The sequence below is a fragment of the Pseudophryne corroboree genome, chromosome 4 (genome assembly GCF_028390025.1).
Source record: "Pseudophryne corroboree isolate aPseCor3 chromosome 4, aPseCor3.hap2, whole genome shotgun sequence".
In the NCBI taxonomy this organism is placed as follows: domain Eukaryota; kingdom Metazoa; phylum Chordata; class Amphibia; order Anura; family Myobatrachidae; genus Pseudophryne; species Pseudophryne corroboree.
Window position 1 is genome coordinate 523,897,134 of NC_086447.1, and position 19,641 is coordinate 523,916,774.

The 19,641-nt window shown below is 39.2% G+C and overlaps 1 protein-coding gene across 1 annotated transcript in view; it reads left to right on the plus strand.

The window, feature by feature from the left end:
- CLVS2 (clavesin 2) overlaps nucleotides 1–19,317 on the plus strand; it is a 172,097-nt gene extending 152,780 nt beyond the window's left edge. The window contains exons 3-5 of the mRNA XM_063917261.1: nucleotides 5,666–5,776; nucleotides 8,221–8,444; nucleotides 10,644–19,317. Coding sequence (XP_063773331.1) covers nucleotides 5,666–5,776; nucleotides 8,221–8,444; nucleotides 10,644–10,734 — 426 coding nt within the window. The 3' untranslated portion in view covers nucleotides 10,735–19,317. The remainder of the gene's footprint in view (nucleotides 1–5,665; nucleotides 5,777–8,220; nucleotides 8,445–10,643) is intronic.
- The last annotated feature ends 324 nt before the right edge of the window (nucleotides 19,318–19,641 follow it).

Below are 19,641 nucleotides of genomic sequence, written 5' to 3' on the forward strand. Positions count from 1 at the left end.
CTCACTTCCTTCAGTGATACTAATTAGTGTTTAAATGACTGTGAATAACTAGTATTATGAAGTAAAAAAGGGGATCTTTATAAATCCCCTATAGCAATGTAAGTATATAATTATTTTACAACTAGTGAAAATTACCATAAACCTAAACTTAAGCCACATATAATTTAATTAATTGGCTTTCCCAAAAATACCCTGTTGTGGCTAGTATCTACCGTATGTGAAATAAATGTGGTTCTGATTGACAGCTAACGGAGCCTATAGAGAAGTGAATGGGAGTGGAGGCGGGACATAAACTTTTCACACTTATTCTAATTGGTGTCCGTCAGGACAGGCCTCCCCAGCAAGGCGAATTCGGTTGCCCATAGCAACTCCAAACGCGCTGCACTCAGTTGCGCCGACGCTGGAGCTGAAAGCCCCGTCATCAGGCGCCACGGGTTGTTAGTCAGACCGGGAAGTCAGGGAGACTGACCGCGTCACGTGACCGGAAGACGTTGGGACGAGACGGCTTGCATTCCGTCACCATGGTGACCCTTACGTCCTCAGTTCCTCAATAGGAGTCACATTCTGTGGGACACCCACAGATTGTATCAATCGGCAACAGTGACTTATAAGTACATCATACATCCATAAATGCGCTGTTTAGATAGATTCATCAGGAACTATGAGTATTTAACTCAAAATATAGTTGTACTGTTAGTCTTATTAGATCTCACTATATACAGAAGGAACTTTGTAGAATAGCAGTAATATGAATTCTCTATACGTGACAATAAGTGGTAAATTAGCAAAATATCTAAGGAATCAATTGAAATATTGATATTTGTTAGTCTTAAAATGACATAATAGACAAGGCTCTATTTTTACAGAATTTTTTTTTTTTAGTATACACACCATTTGACAAATTAACACCTAACAATTGTAAATGAATAATTAATGTGATGGTAATCATAACGACCTCCCACTGGTCGACATATTATTGGTTCTACAGATCCCTAACCAAGGCTCAGAGAGGTAAACTAGACACCTATTGGCTATTAACAAGCTGAATAAGGACAGGTCTAAAGAAATCTCAGGGAGGAAAGAAAGAGAAAAAGAAGAAAATGGATTTCACTTTCTATAAAAAGCAGGTCATATCTATATTCTCGTTGAGCCCATGCGGAATAAGCGTATTCAATGTGTAAATCCAATATGATTCTCTTTGGGCCAAGCGTATATCTCTATCCCCACCCCTTTTACTTTCCTGAATATGATCTAGGACTGTAAACGTCAACTCCTGAATATCTGAGTTGTGGTATTCTTGGAAATGTCTGGGGAGGCTGTGGTTCTGGACTTTATTTTTGATATTCCGCAGGTGTTCTTGAATTCTTATTTTTAGACTTCTCTTAGTCTTACCGATATACGAAAGCTTACAGGTACAGCAGATTTTGTAAATGACGTAATTCGTGTTACAGGTAACAATTGACTTCAACTTATGAGTTCTCATTCTTTCGTCTTTCCAGCAAAAGGCTTTCTTATCAATATGTCGACAGCATATACATCTATTACAGGGAAATAGCCCTGTTCGTGACATTAAAGGGTGTTTAGCAGTATTATCACTGATTGGTTGGCAGGGATGTAGTTTACTGGGTGCCAGAATATTCTTAAGGTTATTAGACTTCCTGAATACCATATTAGGTCTTTCTGATAGATGTGGTCCAAGTATAGGATCCTTACGTAGCAGATGCCAGTGTTTATTCAAAATGTGTCTGATTTTCCCATTTTCTTGATTGTATTGTGTAATGAAGGGTCTCTCATTCTTTAGATGGTCCTTAGTTTTTCTTTCGGTTGTGAAAAATCTGTCTCTATCTAACTCGGATGCCCGAATTTGATCCCTACGTAGCTCGGAACCTTCATATCCCCTATCAATGAACTGTTCTACTAATGCAGAGGATTGTTCCCAGTAGCTGACCATGTTGTTACAATTTTTTCGCATTCTAGTAAACTGTGAAAAAGGTACTGTTGTCTTCCATCTAGTGAGATGGCAACTGTTACGTGGTATGAAACTGTTGGCATCGGTTTCTTTAAAATGGGTTTTTGTATTCAGTAATCCATCTGCATCAATGTTAAGGAGGATATCAAGATAATCTATCGTTGAAGGATGTTGCTTGTATGTGAACCTCAGATTATAGGGGTTATCTTGGATACAGGAGATAAAACTGACGAGTGTCTCTAGTTGACCGTCCCAAATTAGGATCAAATCGTCGATGTATCTTTTATTGAACTTAATGTTAGAATGTTTAAACTTCTCCTTGGTATATATGTACTCCTGTTCCCACTGGTCCATATAGATGTTAGCATACGATGGGGCAAACTTGGTCCCCATCGCGGTCCCCTGTTTCTGAAGGTAATACTGTCCTTCAAACTCAAAGTAGTTTCGATGTAAAACAAACCAGATACCTTCTATTAAGAATTCCCTCTCGTCGTTAGAAACGCTGTCATCGTCCATAAGAATTCTCTCAACTGCTTTTAATCCCTTAGAATGTGGGATGGAGGTATAAAGGGCTTGCACGTCGATTGTTACCCATCTGTACGACGGGAGCCACTGTAGTTCTCTCAAGTTCATAAGGAGACAGGTAGAATCCTTCAAATACGATTGTTGTCTTTTCACGTATGGTTGTAATTTGATATCCAAGAAGTGCGACAGGTTGGAGGTTAAGGAATCCACACCTGCCACTATAGGTCTACCTGGGGGAGGGGTTAAACCCTTATGCACTTTTGGTAAGTGGTAAAAGACAGGAATCTTAGGTTTTTTGTTGTATATATATCAATCATTTTATCCCAAGGATGTGGTTTGGTCTGTATTTAGCATGATCTGGAGTCAGATTTACCTTGAAAGGGAAAAGGATTTGCTTAGCTTCAGCTACAGTATGATGATTTCACAAAGAGAGGCAAAATGCATGCTTTGGGGCTTCAGTTACCCACGAATTTTGTTCATGCGGGCAGTCCCAAAGTAGCACATAGTGCAGATTTTGGCTTCCACCCTCAGTGTAGTACAATCAATGGCCATCAGGATGCCCACGTAAGGGCTTTACACCCTATCTTTAACTTTTTATTATGTTTCTGGTTCATGGCCAGTTCCAAATTTAAAATGATTAATGCTAATGAACTTTGAACACCATTATCTTCAGCATACAGTAACTCAGTGTTGTGTATAAGCATCATGCAATTTTGCAAATGGTTGAACAAAGTTATAATGCTATGTACATTATGCATTGATTAAACCGTACCTCCCAACTTTCTGTCCCTGGAAAGAGGGACTCTTCTGTGCACTGAAGGCACACGCTCCTGAAAAAGGGGTGTGACCTCTGGAAAAAGGGGCATGGCACGCGTTTTCGTCACTATGTGGGAATGACCAGTGCTCTGTGAGCAGCAGGCCATGGCCCCCATCCCTCTCACCCAGTGAATAAGCAGAACATAAGGTGAGAGAGGGTTCCCAACTGACGCCCCCACCACCACGGGACTCTGCGACCCACCGGTGGGACAGCGGAACAGTCCCAGAAAAATGGGACTGTCCCACGAAAACTGTGACAGTTGGGAGGTATGATTAAACAGTTACATAGAATGTATTATTGGCTTTGTTATTATTATTTTTAATAACATACAGTACTGTATATACATAATTACAACATGCAAAGTACATAATTAAATATGGGGAAAAAAGGAGAGAAGGCCCTGTTCATTAGAACTTACTTTCTAAATATGAAATGAGCAAACACAAAGAAAGAGAGGGGGGTAGAGAAAAGTGGGGTAGAGAGAGTCTCACTGTACTTACTGAGGATCTACAAAATGGCTGCAGTTACATAGTGCAGCAGTGCAACAGATTGGAGGACAGACCTCCATGGGTCCTAGTGACCAGTATGTATGCACAGTAAGGAAAATGTGCAGTAGTGCACTGCTTTCTAACAGATACAGTACAGTATCACTTCAAATCTGACCTACCTTGATATTAGGACCAACCTCTACATTAACTGCAACTTTAATTTTTCTCCGAACATACTGATGAGTTTCCCCTATATGATGTCTTTAAATTAATCATGACAGTTGGGGACATTGGGACATTATTACATGCTTGTTTTATATTGCTCTAAATGCACTTGAAACCTAACTTCACCATGCAGGTACATAACAGATTCTGATAAAAGTATAGGATGAGACCTGAAGATTGGCAGCTCTGATACAAAAAAAAGAATCATTTTTTAGAATCAAAATGCCAACACACCCCACTGGATTTCACAGAACACCACAAAAATTGATCCTTTTATTGAATTTCAATACAAAGAAATTTTGTTTCTGATTCGCAAAACTAGACACATGGATATGACTTATTATGTTTTGGTGATACTCACAATGCCGACAGTTATATAGACACCATAACGTCAACAGGGACAGATATAATGTTGGCTTGCAAACTGTTGACTCTGACAAAACGTCAAAATGTCGACAACCTACATGTCAACAGGTATATTATACAGACACCCAATTTTAAACCTAACCCCAACTCAAATCCTATTATCCTAGTTCATGTCAACATGTTGGGTGTCGACATTTTGACCATTTTGAAATTCCACATTTTCACTGTCAACATTGTGATGTTCAACATGCTGACAGCATTCCACACTGAAGCACCTACAGTAGCACGAAATGCTCTAAAAGTGCATACACACTGTGCAATATGCAATTAACTTTCCTTACAATTTTGACTATATAGTCAAAATCGTTAGGAAGGTTAGAGCATATCACACCGTGTGTACACAGCTTGCGATGCCGATGTGCTGTCCCGCAGGATAGGCATTGCAATAAAAAATAGACTGTGCAGGCAGCCCAACATTGACCATATCGGTGGGGCTGGGCTCCGGCCCTGTCAAATAGTCAATGTCAGGCTGTACAGCACGTTGCGCCGTGTTTACACGTCTTAAGTCTAACCCTAAGTCTGCCCAAATCTGCTCTTCTACAAACCCCACCGGCATGTGCTACAACTCTCATTATTACATTTGGTCCTTAGTAAATTATTTTTTGATAACACATAGATATGAGAATCATGGCAGTGACTTGTTGGTTCTTCGGCTGTTTCCTCAAGGTTTTATTCTAGCTCATGTATAATATATTTCAGAATTGTGCCTGAATGAAACCTTGCACAGAATACAGTACCATTTGAAAATGTGGTATTATATAAAACATCTTAAAGCTACTCTCTTAGGACAAATGTTTTGTTGTTTGGGGCACTGTTTGCCTCTTAATTGCTGTCTAAAGATATACTTGAGCAAGATGTGTTTAATTATGCCTTTAAGCTTGTTTCACACCCATTGCCGTTATTTAGCAACAAAGGGCAGATGAAGTGAGCTAGAGAAGAAATAAAATAACAGTTTACTTACAGGAGCACATACCATGCTTGACAGGGAACCTGGAGGCAAGAGGAAAATATACATAAAACCAGATTTTCATTTGGAATATTTTTTTAAAAAAACAGTCCTAGCTTGTTTCAAGCAAATGCTGCATACTGATAAATGGTACTTCATTCTTGTTCTCATGCTGCCATAGTTAAGTGGATTCATTTTCACAGTACTGCACATTGTTTTGCTTGTATTATATAACATAAATGTTACAGTATTTTTATTTTATTTTACAGGATAGTTTTCCAGCTCGTTTTGGAGGAATCCATTTTGTCAATCAACCGTGGTACATTCATGCCCTCTATACTGTTATACGACCCTTCTTAAAAGAAAAGACACGGAAGAGGGTAATTTTTTTCTTTTATAGATGCAAAATGTATAAAATGTGATATATCCATTTCTATAGTATTCAATTACAGATTCAGGGGGTTATTCAGGATGGATTGCAGATTCTGCTAAAAAAGCAGAATCTGCAATCCTTTCTTTCACATGCTGGGGGCCGCCCATCGCAGGGCGAGGCTGCCCATCATGCTTCCCATCCTGCCCAGCAGCTCCGAGCGCAATTTAATTACGGTCGCAGCAACTGTGGATGACGCCCTGCCTTCGCAGCCATGTTTTCCTTTTGAGCGACTGCATGTGACATCATGCAGCTGCCCTGATAACACCACCAACTTGCCCCTGTTTCCCCCCTGAGCTGCCCCTGCAATGGTCCATCGCAGCCTCTGGCTGCCCCATGAACACCACTACCTGTCAATCAGGCAGAGGCATTCGCAGCCAATGCGATGTAATTGTATTGGCCGGGCCACTCACGCATAGGACGGGACCTGCGCATGCGCCATCAACGGTGAAATTGCTTTGCGATGTGACCTGAATAACCCCCTTAATCCCTACTTTTGCTGTATGAAGCAAAACAGATTCCAAAGTACAGTACATTTTATTGTCTTTTTACATTTAAAATTGTAATTAAATAATTGATTCCTCTGAAAGTAAGTAATGTTGTGGTCCACATTTCGCAAATGGTTATAACTGTTATAAATACAGATTAAAAATAGTTAATTTTTTTTTGCAATTTAATGATTCTCCTGGTTTATTACAGATGTTTCCTCAAACACTCAGTCGCGCAAAACAGCTCTTCTTGAGGAACCAGGTCCCGCGCAACTCGACTTGCACTGAGTGTCTTTTCTCTTGAAATCTACACCTTAATTGCATAAATTTAACAATTGGACCATATAATAAGACTGCACTGATTAAGTTGATATGTGACACTTATACATCTGTGTGCAAATGACTCTGAATCTGTATGGGAAGTGCTAAGATGCAGCAGCCACAGCTTTTTTCATGCCAAGTTCTGCTTTGAATCATCTGGGATGTATTTATTTAAATCTTAACCTTTTGCGGTTAAAGTCATAGCCCAGCATCTCTGGTTCAGATTGAGTGGTGTTTTCGCTGTGTCTGCAGTGCAAATAAGACGCAGATTTACAGAAAAAGTCACTACACTATACCACTTGGTGTGGATCACTCATGCTGGACATCTCACACCACATGGTATATAGGGAACAGGTGTATGAGGACACATCTGTATATAGTATGATATTCATGGTAATATCATTAGGTACTGTACATGCATATAAACATTTTGCCCTGATAGTACCTCTGTTGAACTTCATTCCATTCATCAACTATATGCAGTTTAAATATCATTTTGAAAAGGTATCACTGATCCCTATGAGGATCAGAAAATCCATATATATGTCTGCTCAGAGCATCAGGGGATGAAAGCTCAACATAGGATAGACACTGCTGAGTTTGCAATGTTTTTCCCATCTATGCTCTATTGAACATTCATCTTACATTGCCAGAGTTGCATTGTGTATGCCCTTGCGATCCACATAGGTGCATTATAAAGTAGGAGCTGATTGGCTGGTACTTTATCTCCATCCACGCAGAGGGGTAATGTGGGCTAATTCCCTGTGTTCATCTATCTATCTATCTATCTATCTATCTATCTATCTATCTATCTATCTATCTATCTATGCGAAAGCCCTCACTCACTCACTCACTCACTCACTCACTCATCACTAGTTATCTTAATTACCGATATGTTGGGAAGCTGAAATTTAACATTGATATTTTTCAGGTTGGAAATAGGAAAACTACGTAATTATAATTTTAATAACCCTCCCCTAAGGGGATAAAAAGGGGGTTGACATAATGACGTCGTTACCGATGCATGGCTTGCGTTGCGTGAACCATAACGCCCAAACAGACAATCAGATCAAAATTTGGATTTCCCCTCCTTTGTGTAGAATTTAATAAAGGACAAAAATAGTCCTGACATTTTTTACCATATCTGCTATGGGTGCTCCTTGGGTAACGCCAAGAACCACGGATTAATATTTACTTACATTAAGACGTCTCAAACTTACATCTCTATAGATTTACCAAATTTCTCATTTATATTTACAACCGTGAAAACCAGAATCTCCCACAGCTAGTCCTAATATACAGTATGAGTGTTCACATATAGTATGTGCAAAACAAGACAAGAAAACATACAGTAATGCTTTTTGTGTATTGTCATTATGAACAATATTTTGGGCAAAATGTAATGTATTTGTCGTTACAAAAAGTAATAATCAAGATTTTGCAATTAAATCCAAAGCAAAATATTCACTATTTAACTTTTACTGTTCTAAAATACAGATATTACTGAGGTAGTTTTTGTTTTATCATGTAATGTTCTTTTAATTGTAATTAAAGTATTGATAATTGTATGCTTTGTTTTGCACAGATATTTTTACATGGTAATAATCTCAATAGTTTACATCAACTGATTCACCCAGAGATTCTACCTTCTGAGTTTGGCGGAATGTTACCACCTTATGATATGGGAACATGGGCAAGAACACTCTTAGACCATGAGTATGATGATGAAAGTGAATACAATGTAGAGTCATACAAGATGCCAACAAAAGTGGAAGTAGAAAAGGACTTGTCTCCTAAAGCCATGAAGAGGTATTGTGCCCATACACTCATATCTAAAGTATATATTGCATCAAACAACATTTTTAAAGCAGGTGGGCTAAACAAGCAATGTTCCACCCTTGGATGTTCTACAGTACCTATACAAAAGATAGCTGTGGCACATGTGTGGTGGGGGGCGGGGGGGGGGAGTTGTGTACCCATAACTCCCCCTCTGAGGAACAAATTATTTCTTACTGAGACGACTGTGTCTCCGTCTCAACACAGACCTCATGATCACTCTGATTGGCAGAGTGATTTGCATACAGAATGTCTGGAGGAAGGTGGGAACTGCTGTGCATGGTCAGTTATAGCAGCTCTCTCTACATCCTTACACTATGCAGTGCCATGGCTGCCAGCCTCCTCCTCTCAGCCCTGCATATTTATGTATGTATGTACAGTATGTGTGAGGTGTGTATGTTTTGCATGCAAAGTATATATATCACTTTGGCTGCAGTCTCATTTCATACATTAGTGCCAGGCAGAGGTTTATTTAGACCTCATGGGGCTATATGTCATATCCATTTCACTATATGTCATATTCAACTCACAATATGTTATATCCATTTCACTATATGTTATATCCAGAAAGCAACAATTAGCCATTTGTCTTATCCAGAAAGATGTAATTTGGAACTGAATTGCCTCTCTAGTGTTCCTTATAGTGTCACATACACCACAACCCAGTCTGTATGTTCCTTCATTTTTTCAATGTCTGCTATGTTCCAGATATCCCACCATCCCCCTTCCATTTTCAGTTTTCCCAGTGGTTTACTTATCAAAGAAAGTTCTTCCCCTCTAGGCTTTGGCCAGGCAACGTAGTGTAACCAGTGCAGGTACATAATGCTGAGGGGAGTAGGGTTCAGCTGCTGTAGTGTCAGTGCAGTCATCACACCTTTTTAGGAAGAGGTGTCACCAAGGAATTGGCAGGTGGTGATCTGTCCCTGTGCGGGAGAATAGTATGGAGCTCTAGGCAGCTGGCCTCACCAGCGATTATGTGCACTATTATGTGCAACCCTCAACAAAAAGCACACAAACTGACTCACCTGTAGATGCCGTCACCCCTGGCACATACCCCACTGATTGGTACACTAGAGACAATTAGTTCATGTTCAGTAGGTCAGTACATTATTGTATACCAGGGTCGTAATATGGGTGTGCAAGCGGTGCCATCAAACAGAGCACAGGGCTCTGTGGGTAGCACCGTTTCTACACCATGGTCTCTGTATCTGGCTCATAGGCAGTTGCGTCACATGCCGGGTGCAGGGAGGGTGGCCCGCACCCGGGTGTCACGCTCAGAATGGGTGACACCAAAGTGCCAGCTCTTCTGCAGTGACAGGAGCTGGGTACTGCACTGTGATATTCACCTGCAGCACTTGGCTCCTGTAACACATGAAGAGCCGGCACTGCACTCAGCCCAGTCTCCCGGGGCAACCAGCCCTCAGAGTGAAGAAATGTGTGGGGGGGGGTTTAGGCCATGCCCCCTTATTGGACGGCGCAGGGGGGACAATGTAGAGTACGCACCAGGTGTCACCACACCTGGTGATGCCTCTGCTTATAGGGTGCCTGGAACAGGCAGTATCGCTGCCGCAGTGCACCTGAAGCGTCCTTTAGGTGTTCCAGAGATACACACTGAAGCCTGTACAGCCCTGCTGAGCATCTTGAGGATGCTTTGAGTACTGCTGTTCTTCCAGTTGGCCCACACCTCCTTGCCATAATGTCATGATGTTATGTGCTCAGGAGGCATGGCCAGCACAGAGCTCTGTAAAACCGTTACTGTAACTGTCATTTTAAAAACACAGCCTGTAACATGGCAGTTAGGAGCTGATTGGCTGGTACTTTGTCTCTGTCCACTTTATCTCCATCCAAGGATTAGTAAATAGACCCCTATGTACAGCACAATGTTGATATGTTATAAAATGTATTTATAAGTGAACAAAAATACAATTTTCTAGCAGGTACAGTGTGGAGTCTCAGTAGGTAGAATTTCCGTTTGCATAGCAACATGAATATGAATAGGGAAAATATTTAAATTGCAGTGTATTGCTAGGGTTGCACTGCTATTTCCAGGGTATGATTATGGAAACAAATCTAAAATGTTTTCCATTGCAAATTATAGACAATATTGCAAATTCTAACATTATTTTCAAGGCCTTTGGGAACAATGTTTACTTTTTATTTGTCGGTTTGCAGGTCTCAGTCAGTAGTGGATCCTGGAGTGCTAAAACACAATGACAAGAATGAAGATGACACCACACAACAACCCTTACTGTCCCTTGATTAGCAGATAATCTGCAGCACTCTCAGAAGATTTGGAAGAGAATAAATAATTTCCCAAAAATAAATAAACACTACAGGAATGTACCAACTGGAAATGTATTATATATGTTAATGTTGCATAATGTAATATTACAAAACGTTTTCTCTACTTTGCAAGTGTTAAGGGGCCACAAAATAATGCTTTTATTCTGTAAGTGCCAATTTGCTGTTTGTAAATAGAATCCAAATTAATTTCTCACTTTAGATTTATAAGTGCTATTCTGAACACCAGGGAAAATGGTTTCACAGGAACCATACCTAAAATTGTGTAATGTAAAAAAACAAAAAAGAATACAAAAATAGTATATTATAGTAGGTTCCATCTTTTTATATAAAGCCATATAGCAGCTACTACACTACTTTTTATTCCGAATATTGCATAAAGACATTTCAGTATGTAATTGCTTTTCTAAAACATTGGAAATGGAAGTGAGCTTTTGTGACTCGCAGACAGAAGTTTCAGCTTGGAAAGGAATACAAGGTAAAAGCATGTTGACTTATTAGAGACAACAGAACAAATTATGTCTGTACTGTGCCAAACTGGTTTGTTATTGAGATTTGTGATGCTAGCTTTATTCCCACAGTATTATTTACTATTATAAAATCAATCCTAAAAAATAGAGTGAGTTAAACCAGTGCCATTGAGTAGAATCAAGTAATGTGCTGAAAACTATTTTTGGAATCTCATTTGTTTCTTATTGCACAGATGATTTTGTCAAGCAGTGCTTCTCTGGAAACTATTCTATGGTAGTAGTAGTATCTTCAGTATTGTACATTGATTACTACAGGTTGATGTATTCACAAAGAGCAAGAAAGAAATCACCATCTAAACTTAGCAGACTGCTTCTACTATTGCTACTGTGGGTCAAGTAACACTTTAGTGTTTTCACTGTCCAAGATGTTCTACACAACTTTGTTAATATATATTATAACACCGAGGAGGCAATAAGTTTTACTGCCGGTCCCTCTTTATAGTACTTTCTGCAAAGTGCATTCATTTTGTCATTGGTAATGTTGTATGTTGTGATTAGCTACATGAGATGTTTTAAAACTAAATATTCATTAAATTAACAGATGAAACAGTCACACATTTTAAGTATAAGTTCCTATTCAATGGTACTCTTTTTCCACACAATATTAATTTCACTGCCACATCTTCTAAGTTTAATGTGCATATATATGTAGACATACTATATGTGATGGAATTCATCTCTTTTTTTCAAACGCTGTTGGGATATAGTATATTCTGTTGTATTGGTTCATTTCTGTAGAACTGGATGGTCATAGAATGTGATAGAGCATCTGAAATTGTTTGACAGTCTCTTAAGAAGTTACTCTGACCCATGCAATAATATAAAGATATTATCACAGCTCATGTAATGGATTGTTCGTAATACTATAAGTTTATAGACCCTCCTGAATGTGAACTGTACAATCACTATGGGATCTACACATTATCAAGGTGATAGATTTAATTATTTATCCAATTCATTGCAAGTTGCGGCGGTTTCAATACTTAACTACCGGTGCAAGTCACCATTGCTCTAGTGCAGGGAAAGCTCATCGGAACATCAACAGTTCTCATGCTCACTAACACTCCTATTAAAGTAGTATTGATACCACTGCTGGGCCTGCCCAGTTTGCATGTATTGCCTGAATTCACGCATGTGCAAGGCCAGGGTGCTGTTATTGTATCTCTCTTCGCCACCTGGACCACCTTCCCATAGTAAGGAACAAGACTTCAAGAGCCAACATCAACTGAAGATGTTGTAGGTTCCCGCAGGCAAACTGAACATCAGGCGGCCCCATCGAGTCCATAATAATGAATGAACCATTACTAAAAACATGCAGAATCTAGTATGTACACATGTGTAATGGGCCCAATAGTGATAATCGTTAGGCCCTTATATAACTGGCATCTAAATTAATCCATGGTTTTTTTTATAATGCCCTCAATGGTCACCAAATCTTCTCAAGCACCGCTTGCATTCACTGTGGTGATGGTCACCTCTTTAGTGATTGTCTCTAAAATCAAAATTAGTTTCTAAGATGAAGTACTCAACTGAAGAATTAATGCATATATTAGATGAAAAAGCGGAACAAATATGTAGTAAGAGCATGCGGTGAGACTGATCTCTTTATTATAAAGAGCAAAATCCTACTATATAAGAAACTCAATTATTACAGACTTAAGGCCCTTAAACATATGCAACGGATTGTGACAATTCCCCGATCCCCCAATGCTTGGGTCGAGGATTTGGGCATATTCAACATATTGAATTACCCTGATTTGACCATCCTTTTTTTTTTTAAATAGTTTTATTGACAGGTTTAAGTACAGCACATTGAGTACACATAGTTGGGTCACAATATAAAAATAAACAGTCTATGGAGAACATAGTAAAGCCAAGACAATGCGATGTTACAGAGCAATTGAAATATGTGTAGTGGAAGGGAAAAAGTACAATACTGTCAACAATTTCCCAAACATCGAGAAGTCGGCAAATAAAGAAAACAAATAGGGGGTAGTGACAATGGTTACAATATAAAGCAAAGAAAATGAAAAAGGAGTGCCATTACTAACCACCTCAAGATGGTACCAAGAGGTATTATTAAAACTGCTCCTCAATACGTCTTTTAATACAACAGATAAGGTATTAACATATGGGAGACATATTTCAAAGAATTTTGCCCATCCTGACTAAAAATGATTGGGATTGGTAAATCAGGAATTTTTAATATGCAGAACTTCCCCAATTCCCCAACGGATCAACAATCATCGATTGTCATTTCTAATCAGTGGATTGGCAAAATGGATTTGATCAGGGAATTGGGGAAATGTGCCTCAGATGCATGGGCCCCATTACTTTCAACAAAATGTGTTATATCCTACACAGTTACAACAGAGTAAAATAAAGGATTTGTGCATTATACAGTAGTGTTTTTGGATGTGCAGAAGTTAATTAAACGATGTAGGAATATGAAAACTAATATTTATATAAATTTCTATGTTCCTTCCTGCTTAGTTAATAACTAATTTAATTTGTTAAACAGGTGTGTTGTCTTAAAGCATACACTATGAATAGACACCTCCTAATATGGAGTGTAGGTAGAAGTGATACAGTATTTGTCCATTTATACAGTAAGCCAAATGCTAAAGCTAGAAATAACAGTGAAAGACAGGGCACTTGGAAGGCAGGTGTTATGATAACCAGTTTTTATACAGTCTTGGAGTAATCCTTGACTTCTCCCTCTCCTTCAAACCACACATTCAGCACCTCTCACAATCCTGCCGTTTTCATCTAAAAAATATTTCCAGGATCATACCCTTTCTGGCCCAGGACTCTACTAAGACCTTTATCCACTCACTGGTCATCTCCAGACTGGACTACTGTAATCTCCTCCTGACTGGCATTCCTGACAAATACCTCTCTCCACTTCAGTCTATCCTCAATGCTGCTGCCCGGCTCATTTTCCTCACCAAACGCACTACGTCCACCTCTCCTCTCCTACTAGACCTTCACTGGCTTCCCTTCCCTTTCAGAATCCATTTCAAGCTTCTCACACTCGCTTACAATGCACTCACCCACTCCTCTCCCATCTACATCTCTGACCTTATCTCCCTTTACACTTCCACCCGTCCTCTTCGCTCGGCTAATGCATGCCTCCTGCCTACGGATAACTTCCTCCCACTCCTACCTCCAAGATTTTTCACGTGCTGCACCACTTCTCTGGAATTCCCTACCTCTACCCCTCAGACTCTCCACCTCTCTACAAAACTTCAAACGGGCTCTCAAAACCCACTTCTTCACCAAACCCAGCCAAATCTCTTCCTAACCCTCTGTTCCACGCTCTCTATGTACCCCATCTGTGTCACCACTGTCTGTCTACCCCTCCCCTTTAGAATGTAAGCTCTCACGAGCAGGGCCCTCTTCCCTCATGTGCTTATCCTTTTTCTTACTTTAATAATCTTCAACTGCACCAAATCCAGCAGTCTTCTGCCACCTGATTCTTATTTCAGGGTCATCTGCTGATGTAGCTATATTTATTTACCCTGTACTTGTCCTATATTGTCATCAACTGTAAGTCGCTGTTTTCCTGTTTTGATTATTTGTTTATGTACTCTGTAATTGGGCGCTGCGGAACCCTTGTTGTGCCATATAAATAAAGGATAATAATAATAATACAGATGGAGCCACGCTCATATGAGGCGACTCCATCGTAGATGAGCACTCCCGGTGTGATTAGGCGATCCGTCTGCTTAGTCATGCCGGGAGTGCAGTGAGACGCTCCCATTCAAGTAAATGGGACGAGTGCGCGTTATGGACGTGTGCATGCCCCAGACATGACGGGAGGCACGCCCAGGCACAGATGAAGCCACGATTAGCGTGGCTCCATCTGTATGTATATATATATATATATATATATATATAGCAAACTAAACTAATGACTCTCTTTCATGCTTTATTTTATATATAAGGAAAATTAACATGTATTAACATGTATTTTTAGAATTGTCTATTTTATTTTATTTTATAACCGGCCGGTACTGTGTATTTTGATGTGTATAAATCTCAATTGTATTTGTAAATTCATATATACATATATATATATATATATACACACACGTATAAACTGATTATTATAACACCTGCCTTCCAAGCGCCCTGTCTTTCGCTGTTATTTCTTGATATCTTGCAGGAGTGAAGTATTCTCCCTTTTGGTGGCAGCTAATAATACAGGTGTTTGTTTTCTTTGACACTGTTTAGAAAAATATCAGCGTCAGATAACTTCCTTTTTATTGTAAATGCTAAAACTAGCCTGAACATTTTTTGGCCACAAGATATAGAGGTTGATGCTGAGTTGGATGCGTTGCTCCTCAAATCACAGGCATACATGTTGTCACTACAGAAGCTGCAGTTGCTACTATTGCAAGATACAGCAAATTATCATCATTATGAATTTGCACATGCCATCAAGCACTTAGAAATGATAAGGCTTAGAAGGGGGGGATTTATCAGAGCTTGGAGAGAGATAATGTGAATATAGAAGAAGTACCAACTAATTAGCTCCTTAGTGTCATTTTCAATCACAAGCAGATGTACTAAGCCTTTGTGAGTGATCGAGAGAGATAATCTACCAACCAATTAGCTCCTGTTATTTTTCAAACACAGCCTGTAACATGGCAGTTAGAATCTGATTGGTTGGTATCCACTTTATTTCTCTCTAAGCTTTGATAAATATCCACCCTGGACAAACTGGTTCACAGTAACATGCGCCTACTGTACCTGGCCATACATTAGTCCAGCCCTTCTCTCCTCTGTATTGCCTCTTCAGACAGAAGTGGGTGCAGGTATCAGATTCATGCAAATGTATAGGCCTGTGTTCTAAGAAAAGCGATGCTACATATTTTATGTAGTGGAAATTGGCAAAGGTTATATATAATATATATATATATATATATATATATATATATATACAATCCAAATCCTCTGAGGAAAGTGCCGCTACACAATAAACGGGCACTGAAACATTACTTGAAAAACTACCACCTGTATCTTTGATTTATTGACGTGTCTGGGAGTGCCGCACCAGAGGATTTGGATTGCACATATTTTGTGAGGGCACCCGGATCAGCAGTATGCAGTACAGGGAGAGCCGGACCAAAACGAGGACATATACTGTATATATATATATATATATATACACTGTGTATGTATATCTATATATCCATCTATCTATCTATCTATCTATCTATCTATCTATCTATCTATCTATCATCTATCTATCACACACACACACACACACACACACACACACACACACACACACACACACACACACACACACACACACACACACACACACACTAGGGGAGTAGGCACAGCTTACCAATACCTGTATTGTACAGTGCAGGCTGATCAGGACACTCATTAGCTTCTTTGGTTTATTTATTTTGATCTTTATGCTTTTATCACTTGTGTTATAATAATAAGTGGTTGTGGTTTGCTTTTAATACATACATTTGTTAGATAAATTAAGGTGTTACTTGTAAACGATCTCTTATTATAGTGGGCATGTTCTGTACATGTTGGCTATTTTACATGATGATGAGACACACTCCAGAGAGACTACAGGCCTTGGAGTGTAACTATGGTAACAGAGTGATTCCTGCTCTTGCTGACGCTCCATTTCTCCAGTGCATTATAAATATTTTATGCAAGAAAATGTCTCTGTGCTGCAATCCTTAAGAACAAAAAAAAACACTGCCTGTAATTTCTATTTTACTAAACATGTGTCCTTTATAGTATACTCATTGTATATCCCGTATGTTTATTATGTGAGAATACAGAGACTACAAATGTGACAAATACAAGTGATGCAGTAGTACCTTTACAATCAAAGATACTAACCAGCATCCTGTTACAACATCTAGTTTACATAAATACAACATCTTACTAATCAACCCCTGCAAGAGAAATCTGTTAAACATTTTATACAGACTGTAGGACATATTTACCAAGTAGTGAAATATTATTTCTCAACCATCTATTGATTGGGTGTGGTTCATTAGGTCGACATGAGTTAAGTCGACATACATTGGGTCAACCACGTTTGGTAAAAATGCATTAGGTCGACATGGTCACTAGGTCGACATGGAAAAAGGTCAACATGAGTTTTTTTTTACTTTTTTGGTGTCCTTTTCTTTGAATAGTGACAGGGAACCCCAATTAGTGCACCGTGCCTCGCTCTGCTACCGCTGCGCTCGGCACAGGTTACCATTCCCAATTGTAGTTCACATGGATCGTTAAGTATGAAAAAGGTCAAAAAATTAAAACAATTGTGACAAACTTATGTCGACCTTTCTCCATGTCGACCTAATGACCATGTCAATCTAGTGATCATGTCGACCTAATGCATGCCGACCAAACATGGTCGACCCAATGTATGTCAACCTAACTCATGTCGACCTAATGACCGCCATCCTATTGATTTATTCCTATGTACTAAAAGTTACCAATGGCGATTGCTATCGCCAAACATTACCATCAGTATCTATTGGTAAAGCTCTCTGATGAAGGCTTCCCCTGCCAAAACACACAAAAGAACATAATAATCAGGTGCACAAATGCTATTGAAGATACTATTGATGGATCGTAAGAACAGTTAGCAATATAAGAAGTTTCCACTAGCCTCAAAAAAATCAAGTAGGGAATATTGCAATGTAAATGAAAGCGGCATGTGTATCTGAAAACCAGAGTACAAGATCAGTGTAGACATAAAAAAAAGAATATTTTTTATTCACTAACATTTAATATAGTATTAAAATATATAAGCTCCTAAGAGTTGCAATTCCCCCTGGAGGCACCTATTTAAAAAGAATAATGGTAACTCCACCGTCCTCCAATCTCTATCGCCATTACTGGATATCAAGCGCTGCACCAGTCAAAAGAAAATGCTTTATTACTGTAGTTAAATAAATCCTTGTTTCCTTTTTTTTACATTAAAATAATTATGTGGGAGATTTATCAAAACTTGGAGAAAGGTAAAGTGAAGAGAGATAAATGACCAACCAATCAGCTCCTGTCATTTTTCAAACACAGCCTGTAACATAGCAGATAGGAGCTGATTGGTTGGTACTTTAGTCTTGTACACTTGGAGTGGACCATCTTTCAGCTGCCCAGTGATAGATCAGGGAGAAACTGGATTTATATTGCTGCAATTAGTGGTGATATGTTCTATCTGTGTTATCTTGATAAATATGCCCAATTTTCTCATATGGCTGCCATATTTTGAAAACATAAAAGCACTGTGCTTGGCTAGGTTCATAAAATGGTTCTTACTTAGTTATGCAATCCAAAAGAAGTATAACAGATATATGGGGTCATATGTAATAGGGTCCGAGTTTGACGGAGGTGTGGGATGCCAGACGGTCTTGGATGTTTTTTTTTTAAAGCGGCAATTGTTTACAAGGCACAACCATGTCTTGTAAATGATTGGCGCTTTAATAAAAAGCCTGAGATCGTCCAGCATTCCGTACCTCCGGCAAACTCTGACACTATTACATATGCCCCATGATGTTGTTTGTGTTTTCTCCATAATACATGTGTTTATGGGATGTTTTTCTATTTGCATTTCTATTAGTGCTATGTTCAAAAATTACATTCGGAAAAAATAAATATCCTGGGATGATAGGGATATATGGAAGTCCCAAATAGATGCATTCAAAAGTGTCAGATACACAAGGAAAGTCCATTAAAACTTAAATGTGCTAATGTCTAAGTCTGTGGTATAGTCTGCTGCACAGTCCACTCAGCTGCAGCCGTCTCTAGCAAAAACAAATAATAGAAACTGGTTTCTTCTTTTTTTTTCTACAACTATTCATGTAAGACCTGACATTTGTGTGATGCTTGTGAATCATTATCAACTGAAAATGAATATTTTTACAAACTTCCAATGACCTGTTTATTTAAAACAGAACATGCTAGGATAAATATTTTATTTTATTTATTTGTATTTATTTAACTTATTTTACCAAGAATAAAGTTATGAACATTCTGCCATTTTACGTGTCTTGAAATGTCTTGGATGCAACAACTCGGGTTGGATATGAAATCCCAGCAGTCAGGATCCCAGCTTCCTGGTAAGTGTTTCACCCTAGCCCTATCACTACCCCTAACCCATCCTTCCTGCAGCCTAACCTCTCCCTCCCCCTCCCACAGCCTTACCCTAACCTCTTCCACCCCGCCACCAAACCCTAACCCTCTCCCTAGTGCCTAACAGTAACCACAACCACTGTAGGTTCCTCCAGAATCCATAGGAATTCTGACCGCCGGGATCCTGCCGTCGGTCTTCTGACTAACGGGATCCC